Source organism: Parasteatoda tepidariorum, chromosome 9 (assembly GCF_043381705.1).
Source record: "Parasteatoda tepidariorum isolate YZ-2023 chromosome 9, CAS_Ptep_4.0, whole genome shotgun sequence".
Taxonomy (NCBI): domain Eukaryota; kingdom Metazoa; phylum Arthropoda; class Arachnida; order Araneae; family Theridiidae; genus Parasteatoda; species Parasteatoda tepidariorum.
In genome coordinates this window covers 45959135-45986348 of record NC_092212.1, presented here as the reverse complement: position 1 = coordinate 45986348, position 27214 = coordinate 45959135, and the positions used below count along the sequence as shown (strand labels likewise).

At 29.0% G+C, this 27214-nt stretch overlaps 1 protein-coding gene across 5 annotated transcripts in view; it reads left to right on the top strand.

Moving 5' to 3' along the window:
• LOC107440695 (FHF complex subunit HOOK-interacting protein 1B) overlaps positions 1-25890 on the top strand; it is a 31208-nt gene extending 5318 nt beyond the window's left edge. For 2 of the 5 annotated variants that reach the window (XM_043051947.2, XM_043051948.1), the window contains exons 3-14: positions 1007-1271; positions 2640-2869; positions 5310-5460; positions 5546-5704; positions 7019-7105; positions 8709-8759; positions 11701-11868; positions 11950-12029; positions 13496-14867; positions 18276-18459; positions 19809-19935; positions 22727-25890. In XM_043051947.2, coding sequence (XP_042907881.1) covers positions 1007-1271; positions 2640-2869; positions 5310-5460; positions 5546-5704; positions 7019-7105; positions 8709-8759; positions 11701-11868; positions 11950-12029; positions 13496-14867; positions 18276-18459; positions 19809-19935; positions 22727-22913 — 3061 coding nt within the window. In that variant the 3' untranslated portion in view covers positions 22914-25890. The remainder of the gene's footprint in view (positions 1-1006; positions 1272-2639; positions 2870-5309; positions 5461-5545; positions 5705-7018; positions 7106-8708; positions 8760-11700; positions 11869-11949; positions 12030-13495; positions 14868-18275; positions 18460-19808; positions 19936-22726) is intronic. The other 3 variants (XM_071185960.1, XM_071185961.1, XM_043051949.2) reach the window with 3 other exon arrangements.
• Positions 25891-27214: the final 1324 nt, after the last annotated feature.

Here is a 27214-nt window from a genome sequence, read left to right as displayed (position 1 = left end):
TTTTTAAGAGGATCTGTTAGAGGGCTTTCGATTATTTTACCTTTTGAAAATTGTTGATTACAGTTAAAAAGAAAACTATGAAATCTTAAGTTTAAATAACTAGAGGGTCAATTGCCGATTTATTTGTACAGTAATTTTGGAGTATTATCTTATCACTGACAGGGGTCTGTTTAGAAGAAATTTGGGTCCGTTAACGGACCCTTCACAAAATATCTTTTCATAAAAACGGACCCTTCACAAAATATTTATACTTAAAAAAGGACCCTTCACAAAATATTTTAACTTAAAATCGGACCCTTCACAAAATACTTATCCTTTAATCGGACCCTTCACAAATTTGTTTATCTTTATTATTGTTTTGTTAATCAAATAAACCCTTCCTAGGAAGGGGGGGGAGAAAGACAGGTGTAAACGAACTAAATTTTGTCCTCAGCAGACGCTTCTTCCTATATTCGTCCAAAATGAATATTCTGCGTTCAGCAGTTAAGGCTAAATACCAAATATTTGTATGTTGCATCGCTAATTTAGTAGCTGCAATTGCTCTTTATTTTTTAATATTTAATTTTTTTAATTATAATTTTGCAGTGTTGAGCATAATCTTGGTATCTCTTTACAATTTAAAAACTCCTTGAAAAAGTTTTTATGCAATAACGGACCCTATTTGCACAAATTCTCAAAAGCGGAACCTGGTTGAAAGAATGTGACTTGACGTTTATTTTATATTCACAAATTACGAGTAATTTTCTTCACAATTTTACAAAAACGGACCTTTTACAAAATGTCTGGACAGACCCCTGACTGATATATGTTTTCTCCTCAATATACATTTTTAAAACCCTTATTGGAAATGAAGTCACTATATTATCTGGTTAAAATCTGCACTTAAATATAGATCTATTGTGAAGTTTTAATTTCATTATTCTTTTCTTACCAAATATCAACAACTTCTGTTACTCTATATATATTATTTTCTATTCGCTCAGCAATTTTCTAAAATTTATTTCAGGCCATGGCAACAAACATTGCCGACATCTGATGATGTCACTGGTGTTATTAATAATTTGGATCAGATGATTACACTCCTTTTGCAAGAAGCACAACAATCGCCAGCTTGCCTGACGAATGGAACTCCAGGGAGTGAACCAGAGCCAACTGGTCCACTTTTAAGCTATCTGTTAATGGAAGGCTGTTTAGATAAACTTTTTACCTGGTCTTTAAGAGCTGGAGAATTCGTAAATGCCTTAAAATTAGAGCAGCTAAAATTTTACGAAGTAAGTTTTATTTTAATCTAAGTTTGAAATTTATGATTAACTGAAGAAAAACTTTAATAATTAAAAAAATATTTTTTTCAGTTAATTTTTTGATAAATGAAACTACTGTCATGCTATAACGAGAACTCCAAACTTAACGTCAATTTATCTATAAACCATATGTTTAATAGAGCTTTGAATCAATATGAATTAGTTTATAGTTTCTTTTACTCACAAGTGAAAACTACTCTATGATATTCTCAAAATGGCAGTAGAGTATTTAAGCTCTTACTTACAATTGCTTTACTAGTTTTAAAGCATGAAAACAGAACTTTAGTAAATGAACTTTAGCCTTGTGAAAGGTTTGGAATCATTACAAATAATTTATTGTTACATTATTTGTAGTATAGTGAAACTTGTTAAATTTGATCATCTGTCTTAAGTTGACCTTCCGAGCCGGGATAGCCTGGTCGGTAGGGCGCTGGACCCATGTCTGAGAGTTCGTGGGTTCATACCCCTCTGACCAAAGACTCCCCGTTTAGTAAAGTGACTGATGCATGCTAAATCTGTCGAGTCGCAAAAGTCCTCCATGTTCCCGTAACAAATCAGTACCTCTGGGGATACTGGATTGAAGATCGACCATTCTCTGATTTAGGTCAAAATTACAATCTGTGGATGAATGAATGGATGTATGAATGGGTCCACCCTATAAACGAGTGCGACATATGGTGTGGCAGAAGTCGAATCCTTGGCCATAGATGGCGCCACTGAAAAACAAGAAACTCACACTGTGCCTTAAATTTGCTCGGTTTCACCAAGCAGGTGTGGCAAGTGACATTAGAAACAACAGCAACAAAGTTGACCTTCTTACCAAGAACTGAATTTATTTTATGTAATAAGAGAGCAAAACTTCTGTAACTTGACCATATGTCTATCTTGTATGTTGACTGCTGAAATAAGTCAAATTTGTCTAGGAATGTTATTTAATGATGTTCCTAACCCTTCAAAAGTTGACTGACAAAAAAAACAAAACTATTATGCATTAGAATTTCACTGAAGATGCAAAATAGTTTGAAGTACTTATTTAAACCCCTTAATGGATTGACTATATGGAAAAACTATTATCTTACATAATAACCTATATTAAATCCATTTTTCTTATATGTGTAAGAATAACATGATATTAAAAAAAACAATGACTCACGCCCTATAAATTAGCCACTAAAGCAACGCATGGTCAACCTACGCAGGTTTCACCTCTGAATATTTTATACTCTCTCACTGAAGAACTAACATTGCTGAGTTCTTCCAGTTACACAAACATATTTGTTTAAAAACTTATAGTTTTTTATTATTATGTAAATATTAATGATATTTTTTGTATTATAGGTTTTAGTAACAAATTGTCATCAAGATTTACTTTTCCATAAGCCTATTGTTCGACCACTCTTACGTCTACTGGCCTCTTGTGGAGAGGGTATTCCTGTTGAAGTTGAAAAAAGGCTAATTATTTTATTAAATACATTGTGTGTCTGCTTAACTCAGTTTCCTGATTTACTTCAAGTATTCTTTGGTGCAAGCTCTGACCATGGCTCAACAAGGTCTGAAAAACGAGACATGTATGTTGAATGCTGCATGGGTTTGCTTTATTAGTTACTTTTTTTTTTTTTCATTTTGATATGCAGTTTGTGTTAGTTTTGGGTATTATTGTGATAGTGTTCATGTATGTTTTTATTGTTGGAATGACTTTCCTTTTTTACCTTGTTTAAATTGAGAATGATCTTAGAAACATTTTTAGACAATAATGAAGTTATTTTTTTTATGAAAAATAAATAAGTGGAATAAGAAATTTCTTAATTTTTTTTTCGAGACATCATTTGCTGCATTTTTTCTCCATACAAATTTATGTTAGTTGTTAAGGAAATATTAATCTCAGATTGAGCTTTCTAGAGTTTATTCTAATGTTATAAACTATAAATAAAATAGCTTAGTTTTAATTTATTAATTTTGTAATAGGAAAAAAAACTTTATTTTTAGTTATTAATTTGCAGAGTTCATAGTTATCCTGATTTTCCTGATACAAAACATTCTGCCCTTGTCTGTCCTGTTTTTAATGTTTTGTCCTGATATTTCTGTTTTTTTTTTCTTTTTTTTTCTTTTCTTGTTTTGTTCAGAACATACCATTTCAACAAATACATAGCTTTAAAAGAATCCTTTGAATTTTTTAAAATTTCTTTAACTAAAAAAAGAACTAGACTTATCAATGTCTTAATATTTTTATTCAAAAAGTGAAAAATGGATTATTGCTGAATCAGTATTGGATGTGCATGGAAAAAAGTGTATGTGTATTTATTTATCTCGCTATCTCTATATATATATTTACATATTTGTTTTAAAGAGGTGGCATGGAGATGTTTTTTCAGTGTAATTACCTTTATTTTCTATTCCTATTCTTATTTTTTAATTTAAGATATATTTTCACTTTATACCTTAAGTTTTTATCTTATCTTAATTTAACTTTTTATTTCCCATCATTGTATTAACTATTTCTGTAATTAGTAAATGTATGTATTTCTGAAACCTTCCCTTGCATTTGATGGATGCAGAAATATATTTGTTCATTAATTATTTCATTATTCTATTTGGCTTTTATAATTTCTTATCTATCTTGTAATTTCTGTTTTTATTTTTGAATAATTGTTGATTTCTGTCTGAATTTTAGTAAAGTATTTTTCAGATTTGAAATTTATGTATTCATGAATTTTTCTTGCTCAACATTAACTTCATAGTTCACCTGTTAATATTTTGACACATATGAATTTAGTATTTTGTTGTATGTTTTTAAATACCATACATACCATGGATTAATTACCATTATAAAATTGTGCCTCTTTTACTATTTCAAAAATAACTTATTTTTGTTTTACTCTGTATAAGTTTTATGTGCCTAATAGTTTGAAACCTGTACTAGATAATCCAATTAGAAATAATTTTCTAAAGCTATGCTTTTTTTTCTTCTTTTTTTTTTTAAACTTGTACCTGATGAATTAAAAACATTTTCAAGCCTTTAAGAAAATCATTTTTAATTGTGTCTGATATGTTTCAACTCTATTTTTCAAATAATAAGGACTCTCAACATTTCCTCTGAAAAGAAAATATTATTTTACATTCTATATCTTGAAAATATATATTTATTAAGTTTGGCATAGTTGTTTATATTTAGATTGTTTCTCTAATATAATAGTTAACTGGCATAGATTTTTAGCAATTTGTTTTTATAGTAACCCTGTGTTTATTTAACCAACTATTAGTTTTTTTCTGCAATTGTTTGCTTACTAATCCACCTATTTAACCATTGAAATTGACTAAAAAAACATAATCAGACAGATTAAGAAAAAAATTACCCAATTTCAAAGAATTCCCTATTTTTTGGTACTAAATTTTAAGTTTCAAATTGTCTGTTTTGTATATATATATATATATTGTATTACTTTACAAGAACTAAATCATACTTTTAAAATATATTCTCTAAACAATTTTTTAAAATTTTTATTCAAAATGTTTTGATTTAAAAAAAAATTACATTTATTTAATTTTTTCACAGTAGATTTTAATATCTTTACATTATTTTTATATCAGAGTTAATTGTTGTTAGGCAATTATAAATTTTTTTGGAATAATGTTTAACTGTTTAGTTGTTTAACTATGTTTAACTGTTGAAAANTTATTCAAGATGTTTTGATTTTAAAAAAAATTACATTTATTTAATTTTTTCATTTTTTCACAGTAGATTTTAATATCTTTACATTATTTTTATATCAGAGTTAATTGTTGTTAGGCAATTATAAATTTTTTTGGGATAAGCCCTCTATGTTTAACTGTTAAAAAAATTAATATGTAAAAATAAAATCATGATAGTTTTGCCCTCGTTTTTTTTGGGGGGGGGGGGCTTTTAGATTTGAAGGTTTTTCATTTGTTTGGACCTTACTGCTATGCTTTGTAATAAGTTCAAATATCATTTAAGCATCCTTTTGTCATAATTTATTTTTCTTTTTGTAGGTTCTTGATTTTTTCTCTTCTCATACCTTTTGTTCATCGTGAAGGCTCTATTGGACAACAAGCAAGAGATGCATTATTACTTTGCATGGCCTTATCTAGAAGGAATGAAAGTATAGGAATTTATATTGCTGAACATTCTAATTTCTGTCCAGTGAGTTCAGTTTTGTTTCCATATTTTTATATTCTCATTCTCAGTAACTTGTGCATTAAAAATCTTTCATTAAATAAATTTGTAGGTTTTAGCTACTGGTTTGAGCGGACTCTATTCTGTTCTACCGCGAAAGCTGCCTCACGTTCCTGAAGATTGGCATCAGTTTACAGCAGAAGACATCTCAGAAATGCCTGAATTAGCCATGTTTCTGAATTCTTTGGAATTCTGTAATGCTGTGATACAGGTTAGCATAATTTTAAATTACTAAGTGGATTTTGAAATGCATTAAGGATTTCACGAAAAGTGCATCAACCTTCGCATAATGAAGTGTAATCCAGTATGGATTCCAATTCGTTGTGTCACTACTGCTATAGCAGGGGTGCAGAATATGTCCGATCGTGCAAACAAAGTTGGGGCAAGATTCAGGGAGTCCTGGGAAGATTTTTTTGGTTACTCTTACATACCATGCCAACTTACTGTCTAAAAATAAAAAGAATATTTTGTGTTACGTTAAATATATCACAAATAACTTTATTTGCCAGTTTGAAGTCTTAAATTTATGAGTGAGACCTTAAATTTAATTTTATAAATTATTGCTATTTCAAAAATAGATGTGAGTTTTGATTTCTGTTACTTTTTAACGCATATGTTAGTTTATTCAAGAATCGTGTAAAAAAAAAAAATTTTCTTTGATAAAGAAAAAATTGCTATCATAAAATTCTAACAATAAACAGATTTTACTCTTAACGTAGCTAAAAAAAAAAAGCATTATAATTTTAGGGAAAATTTCAAATCAAAAAACCTGTGTGCTGGGGAAATATTTAAGCTCTTGAGATTTTTCTGCACCCTGACATTTTAATACTATTTTCTGTTCACATTTCCTAAAGATAAAATTTTAGTAGTTTGCTTGTCTAATATGTATTATTAACCATATTTTTTATTATACTGAGAAATGTCTTTACAACCTAAATAAAATTTCAAAATTTAGAGCTTTGTTTTATTGCTGAGCGTTGTCTATTATGAACCCTTCTTCCCAACTCATTTTGGAAGAAATTATTTTGTTATCTGTCTATTCTGTATCATTATTTTCTTTTATGGTTAATGATATTTTGTGAAATAATTAAAAATATGATTAGTAATACATATTGGGAAGGTCAACTATTTAAAAAAAATTGAGGAATTGATACATTATAGGGGATTAATAGATAAATCATAGTGGGATTCACAATAGACCCCACTCTTCTGTGTGAAAATTATTGTAGCATCAGTTTACGCTATATCAGTATTGTAAAATTATTTTATTTTAGTAAAATGTTGAAACTCAATGGAATTGTTTTGGGTCAAATGTTGTTTTGTTACAACATTTTTATCATAGTTTAGTGCAAATGGAAAAACTTCATTGTGCAAGGGTTAATAGCCAAATTATTTTATTGATTTTTGAGTAAAAACATTTCTTAATATGCATAAATGTATTGCATTGTTTAATTTAACTCATTCTGCTATTTTACAGAAGTATTATATTTAATTGTATAAAATTTCATTCCCAATATTTTTCAAGGTCGCACATCCAATGGTTCAAGAACAATTGATGGAATATTTATATCAAGGATTTTTAGTTCCAGTTTTGGGACCTGCTCTTCATCAGGTATTATGGAATGATTATATTTTTTTTTTTAACATACTGAGTCCAATGGTTCTAATCCCATTTAAGCATCTTGGTCTGTCCTTATAAGAAACATTTCTAATTTATGAATAAAAAGAAATTTTACCCACAATTTTACAAACATTGTTCTCCTTCTTTAAAGAAAATATGAATACACAATTTAAAATTTGCTACAATAAGTCTTTATTGCGGGTTAACTACCTCAAGAATTCTGGAAAATCTTCTTCGTTGAAATTCATGAATTTCAATGATACTGATGTATTTTCTGATGAAGAATGAAATTTATTTTTATTCAACTTAGGCTTTAAAAAACTAATTTTTTAGATTAAAGATAAGTTTCTATATTTAACTTTTAAAAATTTGAATATTACTTCAAGAAGTTATTAATTTAGTGTAGGATACTTTGTACAAACATCAAGTTTGTGTGAAAATTTTAGAATTTTTCTATAAATATTTTACTTGCATGTTGCTTAAAATAAAAAGTTGTAAAAAACTAGTATCATGTTATGTAAGGTCTATGGACGTAGAACAGTTTTTTTTCTAAAAATCTAATTTCTGATTCTAAAAATAAAATAAAAAAACTATTCTCAGTGCCGCGACGGCCCATTGAGGGCTAAGGCCCATCTCAGTTTTCTTGACTTTGGGCTCTGGGGTGCAGACGTTCCGGACAGCCGAGTCAGAACCCTCAGTGTTTAGTCCCAAGCATGCTTGGTACTCATTTATCAACCCACTGAAGGGATGAAAGGCTAAGTCAACCTTGCCCGGCCCGAGGATCGAACCCAGGACCTGTGGCATGGGAGCGTGAAGCACTATCACTCAGTCACCGGGCGAATTTCTGATTCTAGTTCTACAATTAATACTGAAAAGTTCAATCGCTTTTAAGTTTTCTCAATGGATGATAGCAAAATTTGCATTAGTTTAAATTAATTTTATACACATATTAATTTAAAAGATAGTATGTTATATAAGCTCTATAAGAGTAGAACAGTTTTTTCCGCAGGCATTTAATTTAATTTCTGATTCTAGTTTCACTAATTATACTGAAAAGTTCAATCTCTTTTAAGTTTTGTCATTGGGTGATAACAAAATTTGTCATTAGTTTAAATTAATTTGATGCATATATTAATTTAAAAGATAGTTTTGAGTTGCCTTTTCAATTACATCATTGTTTTATTTTTCTTGATATTAAAAGCAGGTATTATTTGTGACCTATTTTAGCAACAAACCAGAATAATGATTTTAACTTTAAATATTTCTCTATTAATTCACGTCCTCTTAGTTTTTTTTAATTTTGTGTAATTGTGAGTTGTAATGTTGAATTTAAACCATTATATTTTAAAAATTAGTCTTTCTTCAAAAATTTTTGCATATTATTTAATCTATAAATTAAAAAATTTTTGTATTTGCAATTTTTATTTCTTAGACTGCATACGGTTCCTTCTTATAAATTTTCCATTTTTTTGTCTCATATGTAATAACATTTCTGTACAATAACATAATGCACAATTCTAAAGTAATTACACCCTATTTCTCTCTATTTTCCACTCGTTGCTGCGTTGTTTGTGTCACATTATCTGGGAACCAGGATGCTGTTGCAGTGCCTCTTGAAAGGCTTGAAAACACTTCAAAGTATTTGGTCAGTACGCAGTTGCTTTTCCTCATTGTGGCTTTGGACTAATGGTGTTAATTTACTTGACAATCCTTCTATTGACTAACAAGCCTTCTTAGCACCCCCCTTCAAAACTGTGCATGCTATAATGCACGCATTGACGTATTGCATGTAAGACTAATTTTCTGAGCAATATTCTTCTGACTCAAAATGCAATAGTTTCTTTTATTTATTTCCTAAATTATTTAATTTATAATTTTAAAAAAGAAACCTTACCTTTGTACTATAATTTATTCAATTTTTAGTTTTTTTTTTCTTTATATCCTTTAGTTTTTCTTTTCACTACTTTTTTGTTCAAGCTTAAATATACTTTTTATTTTACTGTATTACATTTATGTTAGAGTGGATAATTTGCTATTTTAATAACTTATTTGTATTTTTAGTTTTAATAACCATGCTGGTTTTAATTCATTATGATTATAAAAATTATAAGTCTTTAATTTTTTACAATTTTAAGGATTTGTTTTTGTTACTATAATTTTAGTTTTTCTTTTATTTAAATGGATATTGTCTAATATTATTAGTGAAGTATATGTATTTTAATATTTTATCACCTACGTATAATCGTTTTTGGTTAAGGCTCATAAGGTACCAATACTAACATAACAAGTATACCAATTATTAAATTTTTTATATTTAACTCAACTTTCATATAAGTGTGCTTAAATTTTTAATATTAGCTTTATTTTCATCTGAAAGCTGCCACAATGAGCAAAACAACTGTGTTTCTAGTAGTCTGCTGTTCTTTTAAAACTTTTATATGAAAGAAAAACATATATCTGCTTTGGCTGATGCTTGTAAAACCACTTAACTCTTCAGTTCACCAGCAATAACAAAAAATAGCTCTAAGGCATGAAATTTACTTCCATTTAAAAGTACCTTTATTTATATCTAAATTTGTGTGTTATTTAGTATTGATTATTTTATTATCTTTTGTAATTTCTGTTTTGTCTTATGTTCAGTAAAAACCTGCCAATCGAAACCAAACCGATAGAACTTGCAATTGTTCTAGAGTGATCCATCGCTAATATGTATTGATATCAAAGTTTTTTAAAGTTATACAGTTATTCAGATTTTTTGTTAACCATATTGGCGTTAATCCTGGCCTGTGCGGATAATCTGCACTATACCATACTTGCTTAAAATTGATTTGTAAAATTTGTTTAAGAAAAATTTACATTCAAACTCGCTTATAACGAGTGCGAAGGGACTGCAATATTTATTTGAAATTACGGAGTACAGGTTAAAAATGTATTTGTGAAAAATTATAAAAGTTCCAACATACTTACTAAATTATAAATGTAGTACTTTATTTTTTTATTTGTATATTGTACAAAATAAGTTGGTTAATTTGCTTTGAGCATTCTTATTGTCTCATTGTTAGTTAATTTGCTTTGAACAGTCATATTGTCTCCTTGTTAGTTAATTTGCTTTGAGCAGTATTGCTGCCTCTTTGTTAGTTAATTTGCTATGAACAGTCTCTGTTATGTTATTGTTCTTTTGATAGAACTCATGACCTGAAAAATATCATATTTTGCACTTGTAAAAAGGTTCATGTGTTGGCTGGTTTTATAACTCATTACTAACTTCCAGTTATGTATTAAATGTTATACAAATTTTTAGAAAAAGTATTAGCTAAGCTGGAAAGGTAGACTGAATCACAAAAATATTGCTCACTAAAACCAGGTTTTGTTTGTTTAAAACAAGCTGTGCCCCAATAGACTTAACTGCATTCCTTACCATTTTCAGGGTGCCTGCAGACTCCTTCAAAACTCCTTAGATTATTGCGTTGCATAGATGAACTTACTAAGTCCGCTAATGAATTTGCTGTCGAAGCACGGAAACTAAATTATATGACTTAGCTGTCGAAATCTAATAGTTTAAGAACAACTTTAAAAGAAAGAAAAAATTGAATTGCACGACTTAGAAGGGAAAAAAAATGACAGCAAATAATTTTAATTTTTCATGTTGCTAGCAAACTTAATTAATAATTTATTGTGTTTTTTGTTTTTTTTTTTGTATAAAATGCCTTAGATTTTTTTACGTATTCAAATTTAAAAATATAAGATTGGTAGGTTTTTATGTTAATTTTTAACATCTGTACTTTAACAAAATTTATTAAAATATTTGAAACTGGAAAATTTATTTATGTGTAAAAGTGATAACTTTATTTATTTTTCTTGATGAAGTTTGAAAAAGTCAAAATTTATAATTTTTTTTGTCTAAAAAATATTTAATTTACCATTAGATTACTAATCTGAGTTTCTCAGGCAAATGAAAAAAATTTAAATATTTGTCTTTGTATGATAGTTTTCAATCAAGGAACAACGCAAGGTGATACTTTCCAAATGCCAGTGAAGTGATACATCTTTTTTTTTTCTATGTAAATTTAGCGACCATTGTATATGTAATCACTCAAAACACGTGTGCAGTCCCACAATCCAACTGCAAACTTCCAATCACAGCAGATTATTTTTTCTGGCTTCTGGCCCAGTAAAAATGTGAGGAAACAAAACGTACTGACAAATTCTGCTGCACCAGAGTTTTCTCGGGATAATCATGGAAGCAGTTAACTTTGTAACATCCAAGTATTGAGTTCTTCATCAGATCTAGGCTCTCGTTAAATCAAGACTTGTTATGAGCTAAGTTTGACTGCATTGTTTGAAGATATGTTTGATAGTTTTAAGTTAGATAATGAGCACAAGTAAAATAATTAATTTTTATAGAAACATTTTATTTTCAAAACAAATATTAAGTTTATTACTTTAGTTGTCTAGAAGAAAAAAAAATTCCAAATTTTTCAATTATTGATGTCTTGATGTTCGGTTTTTAATTATTTATTGTGTATAAAAATTCACCAAGTTCAACATTGCATTAAAGTTAGAAATCAATGTATTTTATATTTTAGAACACAGTAGAGGAAATTGTTGCTACTACTGCATATTTGGAACTTTTCATACGTACAATTACTGAACCAATTTTAATACAAATGTTCTTGAAATTCATTCTCAGTTCCTGTTATGATGGTCATCGAATTTTAAATTCTTTAGTTGATCGATTAGGGGCACAAACAAGGGTTAGTATATCATTATTTTATTAGTAGTACTTTTTAGTTCCTGAAATAAGTAGTGTAAAATGTATTATTATTTCTTTACAGCTCTGTCTTGTTACGATGTCATTGTTTCAAAGTTTGCTGGAACTAAATTGCGAAGATGTTTTGTTTGAATTAGTTTTTAGGTACGTCAATATTGGTTTTTTTCATGAATCATACTTATACCTAATATAATTGCTATTTTATTTTTATGTTACTATATATGCATTCGATTTCTACATTTTGCTTTTGTTATGCACGCTTCTACATTATCGTTTCCACATAATTAAAAGAGTTTTTAGGTGCAAGTTTAGCAAAATAGATCAATCATTAATTTAATCAAGTGATTTTCTAGAATTAAAAAAGTTTCTTTTTTCAGCTTGCACAATTTGATGCTATACATATGCTACCAACAATTTATACAGTCAAACCTCGATATCTCGAACTTGAAGGGAGAGGAGAAAAAATTCGAGATACCGAAAATCGAATGTTATCGATGGTAGAATGAAGAAAAATGCTCTTTACATACCTTACTTACTATTCCATATTTATTGTAAAAACAGTTTTTATACTTTCATTTGAAAAAGATTTAATTGTTGTTTGCTTTAGAGATGCGTAAGGAAGTTTGTAACACTTTCTAAGTGGACTATAGCTTTAAATGTCTCCTGTGACATATTTGGCTGCCTCTCAATAAATCTCCTTGCAGTGTCCACTGCAGAAAGTGCTTGTTTGTTAGTAACATTGGGTGGTAAATCTTCGATTTCCTCATCCTCTTCTTCTGATAGTTCACAAGAAGCGTTCGTTTGAGCGATGCTATCATCCCTTTGACCACGCACTGTTACTGCATCATCTACGTTTACAAAATCATGAAATTTCATGTCATCAAGTTTAATGAGTCCGGTCAATCTGTACCAATCTTTTTCAGTGTAGTTTTCAGCAGGATTAACGATATTGATTGTTTGACTACTTACGTGATCTTTAATGAATCCAGCCTTCTTGAACCCATTCATTATCATAGAGAAAGACGCATCATTCCATGCCACTGAAGTCTTTATGTCCATTTTTAAAAAAAAGTTTATCATTATGAGAATTGATTTTCTATTCTTAATTTGTTGAATTTTTTTTTTTGGAATAGTTTTGTATTTTCAGAAGAAAAATCTACACTATTCATGGAGAGAAAAAAATTCAAGTTATCGAGGGATTAGAAAAAAAAATTCGTGAAATCAAGTTTTTTTTAACATTGAGTGTATAGGAAATTTGAAGGGAATTTACTTTTCTTCCAGATATCGAAAAAATCGAGGTTCGAGTTAGCGAGATTCGACTGTATATGAATTGAATAACATTTTTTGATTACCAGAAGCTATTCAAAAATATATAAAAAGTAATCAAATTATATTTAAGGCATGTTCACTAATTGTGTTTTTTAAAACAAATTAATTATCTGTTTTTTTTAAAAAAAATATATATATTAAGAGCAAGACTGTGTGAATAAAGTAAAAAATTAGGATTTTCTATACTTAGTTCTTAAAATTAATGTAAATTTTTTAAATAATGCATTTAAAAAAATAACTTCTGGTAAATATGAAAAAAGTTAAAACCTTTCCTCTTACAGGTATTTGATTCCTTGCTCTCATGTTATGGTGAGCCAGCGAAGTAGAGTGAGAGATGCGGACTTGTACAATCAAGCTGCGGACAAATTCTTATCTCTCATTCCAGCATCGTCGGTGCTTCATAATACTGGTCTAAACTCTATGCTCACAACTAGCCAAAGTACGCCTCTGTCATCGCTGCCATTCTCCGGAATCAACCACATGGAAAACTTGCCACCAGTCAGCCGGGGTGGAAGTCTTCGTATAAAGCGCCATCATAGATCACCGTCCACTAATAGCTTTGCTTTTGGGGAACTCGAAAGACTTCAGTCTGCTATTCCTAAGACTCAATGGTATGTGAACATACCTGAAACACAACTATCTAGTTACATGGACTATTTGAGAGATGCTCATAAAAAAGTGAAAACTTGTACTCTCGCATGTAGGTGCTGGTCGTTTACCTACGATGGCCTCGATCCACCTCCAAATTCTGTTACGGACTCTCAAGTTAAAGAAATACAGCCTAATAGTTGTGAAACAAATTGTAGTGCGAAAGTTTCTGTAAATAAAGATGAGAAAAATCAGCATCTACTTCAAAAAGCCAACATTAACTCCGATCGCCAAGTTTTGGAGCTGTCCTCTAGAAATTTAGCAGTTCTACAGGACACATTTAACCAAATACAAAGGGACAGATCTATTGCCATTGAAAGAACAGAAAAAGTAACTAATTTGAAAGACAATCACAAAGGATCGATACCTTCTGACATACTCGATCAAATAGTCAAAGCAGAAGATGAAACAACGTTTTGGAACTTAGTGTGTTCTACAGAATCACTTTCTTCCAAGGATAGCGTCGAAGACAGTTTGCAAACGATTGATAGTTATTTCAATGAGTTAGACGCAGGTGTAGGCTTGGAAGGTAGAATTCACGTCTGCTTTACCGAACCGGCCGATTTGAAAGACGAATGCTCAAATGCAGACTCTGGAGTTTTTGAGTGTAGGGACAGTTGCATATCTGAAAAGGACTCAGACAATGCATCTCTGACAATTATCAGTGCCAAATCTAATGATAATAACTCCTCTTTATTTATAAGTATACCTCCTTCTACAAAAACTGATTTAAAAAGAAGTTCCACATCAGTATCTGAAACAAGTACAAAAAGTAACAGTCCAGCTTCTCCTGGAAGTTGGGAGTCATTTGGGACTCCAAATATTGGTCCATTTTTAAGCATTATACTTGCAAGGCTAGAAATGATGATGCAGAATGATGTATATACTAATTTACACTTGACTGGTCTCATTTCTCGTTTAGCCTGCTACCCACAGCCTCTGCTGCGGTCATTTCTTCTAAATCCCTCCTTAGTTTTCCAGCCAACCGTCCGATCCTTGTTTCAGGTAAGATTTATAATAGTTTTACCTTTAAAATTTCATTTTTCTATCATCACATTTTCTTTGCAGATGAATAATTTTTTTTTTTTACAATACTTTAAATTACACAATAACAAAAATAATTTTTTTTTATTTCCAACGAGCTGCACAATCGGTCTTGTCGATGAACAGACCTAGTGCCTTCTCCAGAGGTGGTATCCACTCTTTCAGTACCACCACAATGGGTGAGATACCGTTGGTCATGTTAATTTGGACGTCTAGTTTCTGCCACACTAGATGGTGGCACCGAGACTCTATTTGGATGCTAAAGTGCACTAGGAATTTAATTTTGCCGGAAATGCCAAGAGCCAATAAGGCACTCCAGGGATCTTTTACATGCCGCATAATCATACGACATGGCCGCTGAGGATTTTCTGCATCCCGAAAATCCGGTGTCTGGGCCGGGGATCGAACCCGCAGACTTGGGCTCAGAAGGCTGACGACAAACCAACTGCGCCACCCAGCCACGCAAACAATACTTTAAATTACATTTAGATAAAATAATAAGAATAAGCCCTATGGCAGAATATTTTCAAGCTATCTGCAACAAAACTCTAGCACTAATATCTTTCTTCAAGCTACTTTTAATCATAACAAACATATCTGTTACTAATTTAAAATAACAAAAACTATTATAATTTTTTTTAAATTGAACACATAATAATTTTTATTCTAATATTAGGGGTGATATCCTTGCGTTTTTTTTTGGGGGGGGCACACTATTTATTTCCCTCTTCGCATTTTGTAATTAATCATCACAATGAAAAAGTAATTTAAAATCCTGCAATGCGTTGCTGGAAAAAAGATCGACGACGAAATCACTCGAATCGGACTCTATAAAGGATATCGGATTTAAAATCTATGAAGAAATTAATAGCAATAACTGCTAAATATTCGATAGAATTATGCTTTAGAAAGTAAATACTCAAATGCACTATTCGAATTTTCCATATTGTTTGAAATATAACGGGATATTTTAAAAACATGCAAAAATTAATATCAATAGCAATAACTGCCGAAAATTCAATCGAAACATTACTGTGATTTACGATACTATCGGCGTAAATTGAGCGAGTCAAAATTTTTTACTTTTCAAAAGAAAAATCTTTCTGCAAGAACTTTGTAACATTCTGCGACAATGTCGCCATGTCACTGCGATTCTGCCACGGGGAGAATAAGTAAAGATAACATAATGAAAACTTTTTAAATGTTCTATAAAACTACAAATTTAATGACTCCAGAGTATCGTCTGTATTGGATTCAATTACGTTAGCAATATCATCATAAGAACCCCACTCTGCAAAGGATTCTTCTTCATTCTCATCTGTTGAGTCGCATATAAAAATTGCCTTCAACCCCATCCAAAGAATTTGAAATTCCACACATTTTAAAAGATTTTACGATTACATTTGAGTCAACATTTTGCCACATGTCTGGTATCATTTGACACATGACATCTATAGAAGCACCACAGAAATTTCCTGCTTTTTGTAAAAGTTTTTTTCTTCTCGCGACTAACAGATCCTGGCAACCACTTTTAATGTAAGTTTAGTAAAGAAACAAGTTTCAAACATTACTAATTTCTCGAGTCTGATTCGTACAGATCTTTTCAAGTCTGCCAATGAACGGAATGAGAATGCCCCTGTCGTTAAATATTAATAAGAATCTTGTATTTCTTAACGTTCTTCACTTTTTTTATTACACGATATATGTACATAGTAGAGAGTTACAAAGAGTAAATTGATACAGTTGTTCATAACGGTCTCACTATGTTGACTCTCTGATTTTCGTAAAATTTGGAGATTTAAAAAGTTTACTTAAACACTGGGATTTACAGTACTTGTTTAATATCTTTATGTTGCTGGTAAACCCTCACATGGAAAACATTTTGTTTGCAGACCTCATCATTTTATGTTGTTCTTAAAACTTAATTTTTTTTTTCAATAATCCCAAAGTTACTGTGTTCTACTAGATATTGGAAAAAATATATCACTGACTTTTATTAATGCATCAATAGAGAGGAAAATTGTACAAAAGTAAATTAAAATAGCAGAAAAAAGAATTTAAAATGTTTCTCCATAGATTTTTAAATAATATTTCCTATAAATGATTTTAGCATAGTGAAATGGATGCAATTGTTTTAAAGCCAGAACCATCCTGTTGGGGTTTTATTCTGTGGATGGTTCTACATTAAATGCATTACAGTACTGAAAAGGGCTGTTTATATAAATATGTGTCATGTTTATATAAATATGTCTCATATGTAAACATGCAGAACAAAATCAAATGTTGGATTTTTTATTTTAATGTCTAAATTTGTTTGAAGGACCCACTGTATTGGCTAAGAAAGTTGGTTTAACCAATAGCTCTTAAAGATTGACTTCCAAACTATTAAATGAAATATAATTAAGATTTATAGTTCCACGCCTGGTAGGAGAATTTACGGAATGAATCTGCAACACTATTTTTTTAAATCCAAATTTGTCTGCGACCTCAATACATTCAGACAGAGATTATCATTGTAAAAATTCAGCTTCTTCAAAGATGCATGTAGCAAAACTTGACTTAAACAGTAGCCTTTAAAGATCAACTTCCCAAGTATTAAATGAAATATAATTAAAATTTATAGTTCCAAGCCTGGTAGGAGAATTTACGCAATGAATCTGCAACACTATTTTTATAAATCCAAATTTGTCTGCCACCTCAACACAATCGGACGAAGATTATCATTCTAAATATTCAGCTTAATCTAAGATACATGTAGCAAAATTTACTCACGTAAGGTTCATATATATAAAACACTTTATGTTTGAATATAAGTTGAATTTTATACAACGATACTAAAAAAGATTGATAAATCTCTATATAGATAAGCTTGTAAATACATAACAGAAAGAAAAAAAAATCTTTAAAGGTCTTCTCTCAATTTTTATTTGAAACACAAGTTTAGAGATGTTTTTAAAAGGAAACATTTTCCCCAAATAGTTTGTTTGCTTTTAAAAATAAATAAATAAACTAAAAAGAAAATCTACAGATGCTGTAATAATGTACAGTGCCCGATACTGGGCTGGAGCATTTTTGCTAAGCTCTAAAAATACAACATATCTTGCTCTATAGAATGAAAAGTATTTTACTTGCAATACCTCTTTTTTGTATTAATTTAATTCGTTTTCTTTTTAATGAATAAAATAATTTACATTGAGAAAAAATTTCCATGAACATGTGAAAAAATATTTAATAATTTTCTTTAAAAAATTATTAATGATTTATAACTGATTCTTTGATAATTTGAGTGTAATTTGTATTGTATACATTAATACATGATAAGAATTTACAATAATATACAAATAAATAGATAATGATTTTTTGTGTCAGGTTTTAGGTTCTTTGAAGCAAAAAGTAGACAGCTATTCCTATTCTGTTGATAATTATGAAGACTTAGTTGAGCAGAGTAAGCGGTTTCTTTTCACAAGGATTCAACATATGCAAGAATCAAATACTGTTCGAAGTTATTCTCGATCTCTAAATCAATGTCCTCCCATTGTAGAAATTCAAAGAGGTATGAACCATGTTCCATTTAAAATCTTCTTATTTTTAAAATTGATATTATTTAAATGCTTTGCAGAAAATTTTTGAAGGCTTAAAAAAGTATTCTATTTTTCAAAAAAAGAAAAACAATTCCTGTTCTTAATTAAGACAGATATCACAATTAGATGGCCAGTCGGTGAATTGACTACTTACCTCACAATGTGATTCTGTTGTTGTTTCTCATCTCACTTGCTAATACCAGCAAGCCTACTATGGGAAACCAATCGAGTTTAAGGCAGAGGAATGCATTTCTTGTTTTTCAGTGGTGCCATCTATGGCCAAAAAAATGCTTTCAGCCACACGCATGCGTGTCACAGTCTGTTTTAGACGAGGACCCATTGATACTACATTCATTTATCCACAAAACTTAATATTAACTCAAACCAGAGAACGATCTATCTCCAATTCATTACCCCTGAGGTACTGATTTGTTATGGGAACTTGGAGGACTTTGTGACCCTGACAAATTTAATATGCACCCGTAACCTTTTAACGCATGGGGATTCTTCAGACAGATTCTGTTCTTTATGAAGCAATTATTTTTCTGTTCCCCCATAGATCTGTTTCCCCATAGATTCATTAAAAATAAGCTTCTCCTTTTGGAAATTTGTAGCTTTTTCCTTTCACTTCTTTATTTTGTTTTTGAAACAGTGTTTCCATGTTAATATAATAAATAGTGTCTTTGAGCTACATAACTATCATTTTGTTCATCGTTGATATTACACTGTATTGCAGAAAGTTATTGGTCCAATACCAAACTTGGTCCAATACCAAACTTGGTCCAATTTGGCTTAAGTATCAAAGTATTTAGTCTTAAAAAATGTCAATTAGAAAATGATCATTTCAACAAAACAAAAAAAACTCAGAATACAAATCTTTTTTAAGACTTTCCAAAATTGCTCATTTATGACTTTCGTTCCATTAATCAAGTGCTAAAATAATCAAAACCCAAAGCAACAAACTATAAAGTGGATTCCAAACGTAAGTGAAAGATATTTTAAGCTAATTGTTGTTACTGTTTTGTGCTAACATAATTTAATTGCACATTTTCTGCAATCAATAATAAAAATTATTAACAAAATTTTAAATAAAATTTTAGTTTGTTGATTTTACATTGTTTTTAGTTCAATCCTTTATCATATTGGGCTTTTAATCTCGCAATTTGAAGGACTTTATTTTTAAAAAAGATTCAAACATGAAATTAATTTTGCAAAACTGTAAAAATATAGGCTTTGACTCAGATATGTTAATTATTATTTAAATTCTTCTCTTTTGTTTTTCATTAAAATAAAGCTAAATAATTCTTTTAATTCTTAACAGGAGAACCTCGACGTAGAAGTCTTACTAGTTACTTGTTTCGTAAAAGTAGCAGTTTCTTAAGACAAAGAGAAAATGCCCTTAGTAAAGAGCCAGTGTTAGAATCTATTTCTGATGGACATGGATACAGGTATGTAGAACTATAAATTCATATTTGCTCTTCATGATGTATTTAGTTATCATGAATATGTCTGATATATATACTGAAATGTGCAGTATAGCAAAATATCACTCTAGTATAATTTCTAATGCTAAAAATGCCTTATACTTGTGATTTCCCATGAAAATTCATACAGTAAATAAGTTTGGAAATAATTTTTATGTAATTATTATGTATTGCAAAAAGATAAAGCTTAGGTTTTGAAAGAAAAAAAATCGTTTTTGTTCATTATCATCCCTTCTTCTAAAGTGTTTAGGAGTGTTAAGTTATCATTTAGTTAAAAAGTATTTTATATTTAGCTAATTATGTAGTTATTAAACATTTTAAATCATTTTTTTAGTAACAGTATTTCACTAGCGAATTTTTTTGTTAAAATTTTATGATGTTATTGGGTCATTTTCTAAAACAAACTAAAAAACCTTTTATTCCATGATAGTTGTGTATCTCATTAAAAACCATAAACGGTGGTACTTATTTATGATAAAAATTAAGGGCTTGCAGCAATTTGCTTTTTAAACTTGGGTTGGTCAAAGTTATGCAAATTAAAAGCTATTATTCACGAAATTGAACTAAAAGATATCAAAATAAAAATTGTTCAGGTTTTATTTAATTTATTCTTAAGGTAAAAAAATAATAATAAGCACTGACTTATACTTGTAACAAGGTTGCTATGCTACCTGAAAAAGCAGGGAAGTTAGAAATTGTCCAAAAAATTGGGGAATTTAACATCGTTGAGTCGAAATCTGGAGTTTGACTTGGCAAGCTCAAAGCATGCCTGTTTTAATTAAACTTGTTACTTGTTAAGAATTCGTGGGAATCATTAAAATTACTGTTCTACATAAAAATTATAAAGCTATATAATTTTTACTGTAGTTTAGTTAATTCAGTTTTTTTTTTTTTTTTTTTTTTTTTTTTTTTTTTTTTTTTTNCTGCTTCCCTATTGTTTTTCAAATTAATTCATATATATTTAGAATGTGTTACAATGTGCAATTCTTTAAAACGTTCGATTCTTGACGATTCCGTCATAATTTGATAACAATTTATCCCCAATTAATAATTATTTTTTGGATTCCTTTAACATGGTTTATCTGATTCTGATATTTTTAATACGATGCCATTATGACATTCAAAATTGGACACTATACTTTTGAATTTGAATACTTTTGACGCGTTCGATTCATGATGATTCCATCACAATTGATGACAGTTTTTTCAGCAGTCATTTATTATTTTTTTAGCACTTTTCACATGATTTTTCAAATCCATGTTATTTCCTGATGTCTTTTTTTTAGCCTTTGTTGTTTCTTTTTTTTTTTAATACTAATTTTGTAATTATTCTAATATTATGTTTTGACAATAAGCAAATTAGAGTGATACTTTTTTTGGCAGGCTTGATTCGTTATGATTCCATCGTAAATTTCTATAGATTTCCAATCGTTTTTCGGTAGATTGATTTTCATTTCATTTTTCAACATCTGGTGTTTTAATACGAAGTTAGTTACGACGCTCGATTTTTAGTTACTTTCTGACGCGTTCGATTTGTGGCGATTGCAATTCCAATTTTTTAAATACTATTTTATTAAAGCGTGCAAATTTCGTGTTAACACATCCATTTACTGACCCTTTTGATTCTGGATTGGGTTAAAAATTTCTAGGCTATGGAGTTGAACATTGATAGTCGTAAACTCTGAATTAGGTTGGCTGTTCAACGCCAGTTATAAAGCATAGCATTCCTGCAACAGCCCTTTGTGGGCCAAAGGATCATGGAAAATTAAGATTCCACAATTTTGAAATCAACAGTGTGATTGTGGCAATGTACACATGCTGCTTTTATTTCACCCACAAGCTGGTACTCATTAATCAGAGGCTAGAGTGGTTTATGCCGCCACTGGGGATTGAACCTCAGTTCTTCACCGTGATAGTTCAATACCTTAACCACGGAGCATTATTCACAAGCAATTAGTGCATAAAAGCAGGCACATTAACAGCAGGAAAATCTATTTGCTGTTTTTCATGGTAATATTTGTTACTATGAATAGAATTTCCTGTTTATCCACTGCTTAGCTATAGGCTTGTGTCTGAAATGGGTATGTGTTTCATGGTAAAACAGATATGAGGGACTTTATATTTTTACTGCTTATCTAGATTTTTAAAAAAAATTTGAGCAATTTTAGCTAAAAATAATGTTTTAAACTACTGAAGTTAAAATACTTATGACTATTTGGATCCTATTTTTCCAGAAAGCTTCAATTACGCAGTTTAACTCTAGGAAAAATTCCTTTAAATCTGAGTCGCACTATACTCTTCATACTTTTCCCATCTCTGTTACTGTGATTTCAGCTAATCTTGCATTTTCCCCCATGGCAGTATGTTTCAACTTCTTATTAAAACATACTGCTGTAGGGTGAAAAAAAAGCAAGATTTGTCAAAATCATGGGAATGGAGAGGGGAAAAGTGTAGAGAGTGGAGAAATTTTATAAGTTTAAGATGCCTATTCTATTTACAAAGAGTATAACGCAGGTTTAAGTATGATTTTAACATTAAATTAACCATTAAAAAAAATCCTTATCTCAATCACGAAATCAAGACTAGCAACAAACAAGTTCAACTGTATTTATAAAAACTTTAATCCAGATTAAAATAATGATCTACTTTCTTTCAGTCTGTTATAAAAACCAAACAATTTAAGTTTGAAACATTTATCACTTGGCCATAACAGTGACTCAGATTTGTTTTATGATATGTGGAATTCTTTCTATAGGTACGTCAGCAAACCAGCTCCTTTCTCACTGGAGGGCGAGATTGAATCAATTAAGGCTAAAAATGCAATTCTTTGTGCTGTAGTTCTGGAGGAATTTCTAAAAGAACTTGCTGCCATCGCTCAAGAGCATTCAATTGTCCAGTTGAATCCTGAATTTTGGGATGATATTGATGCTCCATGGGATTAAATTGTTGAATAAGTTTTTTTTTACTATTGATATAGTTAATATATAATATATGTATATATTTCAGCAATCACCTTTGATGTGATGATTTTGCAATGTTTTTAACTGAATTATTTAAGTTGTAACTGTGAGTTCTCCTAGGAAGTAGATTTAATGGGGCTAAATTATATTGTGTGACTGTTTCAATGTTACAGTTCTAGTCAAAAACCAAAATTTTAAGCTTTACTAAAGAAATTTTTATCAATGAATTGTGTAAAAAAATGAAATGGTTAAGGAAATATTTCTGCAAAGATCAGCTTAGATTCTTCAAATCCTTTCATTTTATACTTTTAATTTTTAAAAAAATTCAAATTAAATTTTTCATTTAATTTTTATGTTTGTTGTGTGTTCTGAAAATGTATATTGTAGTGTATATCAAATGCAAAACATATTTGATTGCAACTTTTCTAATGTATATAATAGTTTTTATAACCTATTAACTGTTTATGCACTCTTTAATACCAAAAAAAAATATTCTTAATTCTAATTATTTTTTATATCATTTAAATCTTTAAAAAAGAAAATTTTTGTATATTGTAATTAAACAAATCTCTTTTTTGCATTAGGTTTAATGCTTTTATTACCACAACTATAAACTTAGAGTTTTACATATTTTTATCACATTTTCAAGGTAGATTTTGTTGTAAAAAAAACAAATAACAATTCTGTTGTATTTAACGCCTTCACCATTTTAGGTGATTGCTGAACTATGTAACTAATTTAAATGTGAGTGTATAATTTTATTAATAAGTGTTGATTTTAGAAAATGTTTTATCTGTTATTAAGAAACTGTGATTTATGTTAACCAAAAGGCAACGCATTTTGCACAAAGAAAAAAATGCTTAATGAATATCTTATATATTATATTTTTTTATTTTATTGAAAATAATGTAACTATTCATTAGTAACTAAGTATCAACTTGGTTATGTAATAAAAACCAATTATATATTTAATATATTATTTAATTAAAAGAAAACAAATTTCATTTTTACTTTCTAATGATTTAATTACTTCTATTATAAAATAGCATATATATATATATTTCAATTAACATTTTTTTCACAAGATTTATTTCTCATTGCAAACAAAATAATTTGATCTCAGAATTAATAAATAAAGAATGGACTGAAATTACTATATGACATGCTGTACTATATAAGCCAACTAAAATTTTCATTTTTCAATTGTTTTTATTATTTGTACTATTAAAAGCTTTTAAGTGTAAATGTGAAATAAGCAGTTATTAAATATTGTGTTTAAAATTTTTAGTTTGCAGTAAATCTTAAACCTCTTTTGTTACGAGTACCATATTTAGCCGGCATTCTGACGATGCCCTGTGTATACAAGACCCATATTTACGTGACACTTAGTTTGTCTGGTTTGTTTTAAAATTTATCATACTGAATTTATTGCTAAAAGTTTTACAACAAAATGCTTGCAAAAAACAAAAATGCTTGCAAAACCACCAAATATATTTTTATCTAACACTTAAATTAAAAAAATCGGAAAGTTTATTAGGTGAACTGTCCAGTTGCGCCTGTTCAATGGTTAACTACCATTGACTTTTTCACTATTCTTGCGCTATTTGTTGATCATATTTATTGTATTTTTACAGCAATCTTTCTTGCTATAATTTTAATTTTCCTATTCATCCCGTTAATGTATTGAAGAAAACTGGTTTCCAGCAGTAAAATTGTTATACTACTGAAAATTGCAATTGAAATATTAAAGAAAGTCTCTCACTTTTGACACAGATTATGTTTTCTTATATAAAATGTCCTATAACCAATGAAATTAATGCAGTTCTAGAAATAAGTTTTTATTTTAATATAATTTTTAGAAATAAGTTCTTATTTTTTTTAGAAAATTAGATGAATTAGAGAATTATTTAGAAATAAGTTTTTATTTTTAATGTTGTATTAGTACTTTTTTTCAAACATGTATTTATTTTTAATTTAGACCTGGGTTAGTTAATATTTTTATCAACTGTCAAAACTCAACTTCATGTTTAACTTTGCTGTGGAAAGAAAAAACAGCAGATATTCATTATTGTAGTGTTCCAAACATTTCTCTTGCACCGATAAATAATATAAGTTCCTTTTATGTAAAGAATATTTAGGTATAATTTTTTTTAAAAAAAGAAATTAAAACATTTACGTTCTGTTCTAAAAAAAATTTTAATCTGAAACCACAAAGAATATCCCAATTATAATTTAATAAAAAAAATTACACTTTTTAAAATCTGCAAATTAATAAAACAATTACATAATTTCCTTTTTCAACTTGCATGAAAACTTGTTTTTGTGCAAAATATTTATAGAAATTGAATAATTAAAATATTGTACATTGCTCCATGATCGACTTTATTGTATGAAAACACAATTTGAAAAGTGGTAATTCATTCTGATCTTCATAGGATCTCATAACTGTTAAATATTGTATTCGTGGAGCTAATGAAGTTTTCCATATCATTCTTTTTTTCGTTTTTGGATTGAAAAGAAAATGCTTGAAAAATAAATTTTATTCATGAATTGAAAAAGTTAAAATTAATTTGATTTAAGGGTTAAAATTCATTATATTTAATTTTAAAAAAATATTTTATCCACTTGAACACAAAGTTGCTATATTTCTGGTTGTGACTTTAAATTTTTATTTTTATTACTTTTTTTTCTAATTGTGATAAATTATGACAGCTATGTTGCTGCAAGTTTTCAGGTTTAATTTTTCTTGTTTGTTTGATTTTTTCTAATTGACTCTGCTCAAATGCAAGTCATCTGTGATTCTAGTTTTACTTTTTTTTTAATGTAAATTGTATTTAATTGTACATTGAATAAATATATATATACAACTGGGATGCATTTCATCCCACCTTGCAGATGTGTAAATATTAGAGGCAGCTGATCTCCATATTGTTTGAGAAAAATAAATTGTGATTCTTAATTGGTTGTGTAATCCTTTTTATGGTTTCAAAATATACAAACAAACTCACCAAATAAAATTTATCAAACTTATAAAAAAATTGATTTTTGGGCTTTATTTTTTAAATTGTTCTTAAAATTAAGTTTGTTTTCCCTTGAACTTCTATTCATGAAAACGCTTCCAGTACCATGAATTCAGTGGTTTAATTTTAGGAGTAACATAAAAAGCAGTTTAAATTAAGTGTATTGCTATATTTCCTTTATTCATTAAATAATAAGACTGGGGAAACTGGACTCTATAAACTAGTTTTTATAATGTTTGACAACATTGTCAAAACCAGTGATAACTTTTTTTTAAATTCACTAGAGTTACAATACTGAGGAGCAATTTTTTTGTTTCAGTTGCATGAAATTTTTTAACGAATCCTAGATATTTTCGTCTCGCTGATTTCAATTACGCAATCGGTTTCTCTCTCTCAGTTAGTTTTTACGCAGTTGCCTATTACATTTCTAACCAGAATTTTTTTTAAATTCACTCGAATGAATCCGAACTTCTCTACTATGTAGGGAGTGGTAGAAAGACGATAATACCTATTAGTTTATGTTGTGATATGTTAAAGACTCGCGTTTTTTTTGTTGTCTAAAGTGTAATTTTCGGATGAACGTACAAGTGTATATGTATGCATTCTTTATAAACTTGCACATTCAGACAAAAAATAGAGTAAAAATGCCATTTCTAAAAAAGGCTGTTGTATTCGGAACAAAAATAATTTGAGGTTTGAAATTACACTCTAATTAGGCAGAATTAAGTACTAATATAATTGCAATAAAAAATTTGCTTCCCCTTTAATTAATCCCCTGTGTAATTAATATTTTTTGTTTTGTAGAACTTATGTACCAAAATTTGAAGGTAATAGGTATTTTAAAAGTCTAGCCTTGTAAATTTAATTACCATGTTGAATGAATAAACTAAAACAAAGATATTCTAAAATGTAAATTGTGTTGACTCAGTTGTTATAAGTTAACACAGAGGAATATAAATCCTTTTTCTGTCTAGAAAGGACACTTTTAATTTATTAGAATTAAGATAGCTACACAAAAAAATCTTGATTATGGCTAGTAAATACCATCACTTTGATTAACTATTCTCCACAGAGGAGGAGGATATAATTCAGTGCTCCCCAATCTTTTTATAGTGCGCTGCAGTCTGGTCAACCTTTGATCATTTTACCACAGTCGCTGAGAAATATTGAGAGATAGACATTGATTATTTATATTTTAGATTGTTTAAAATTAATTTTAATATTACCTACATAAGAAATTTAAAGTATAGAAAAAAACGAGTT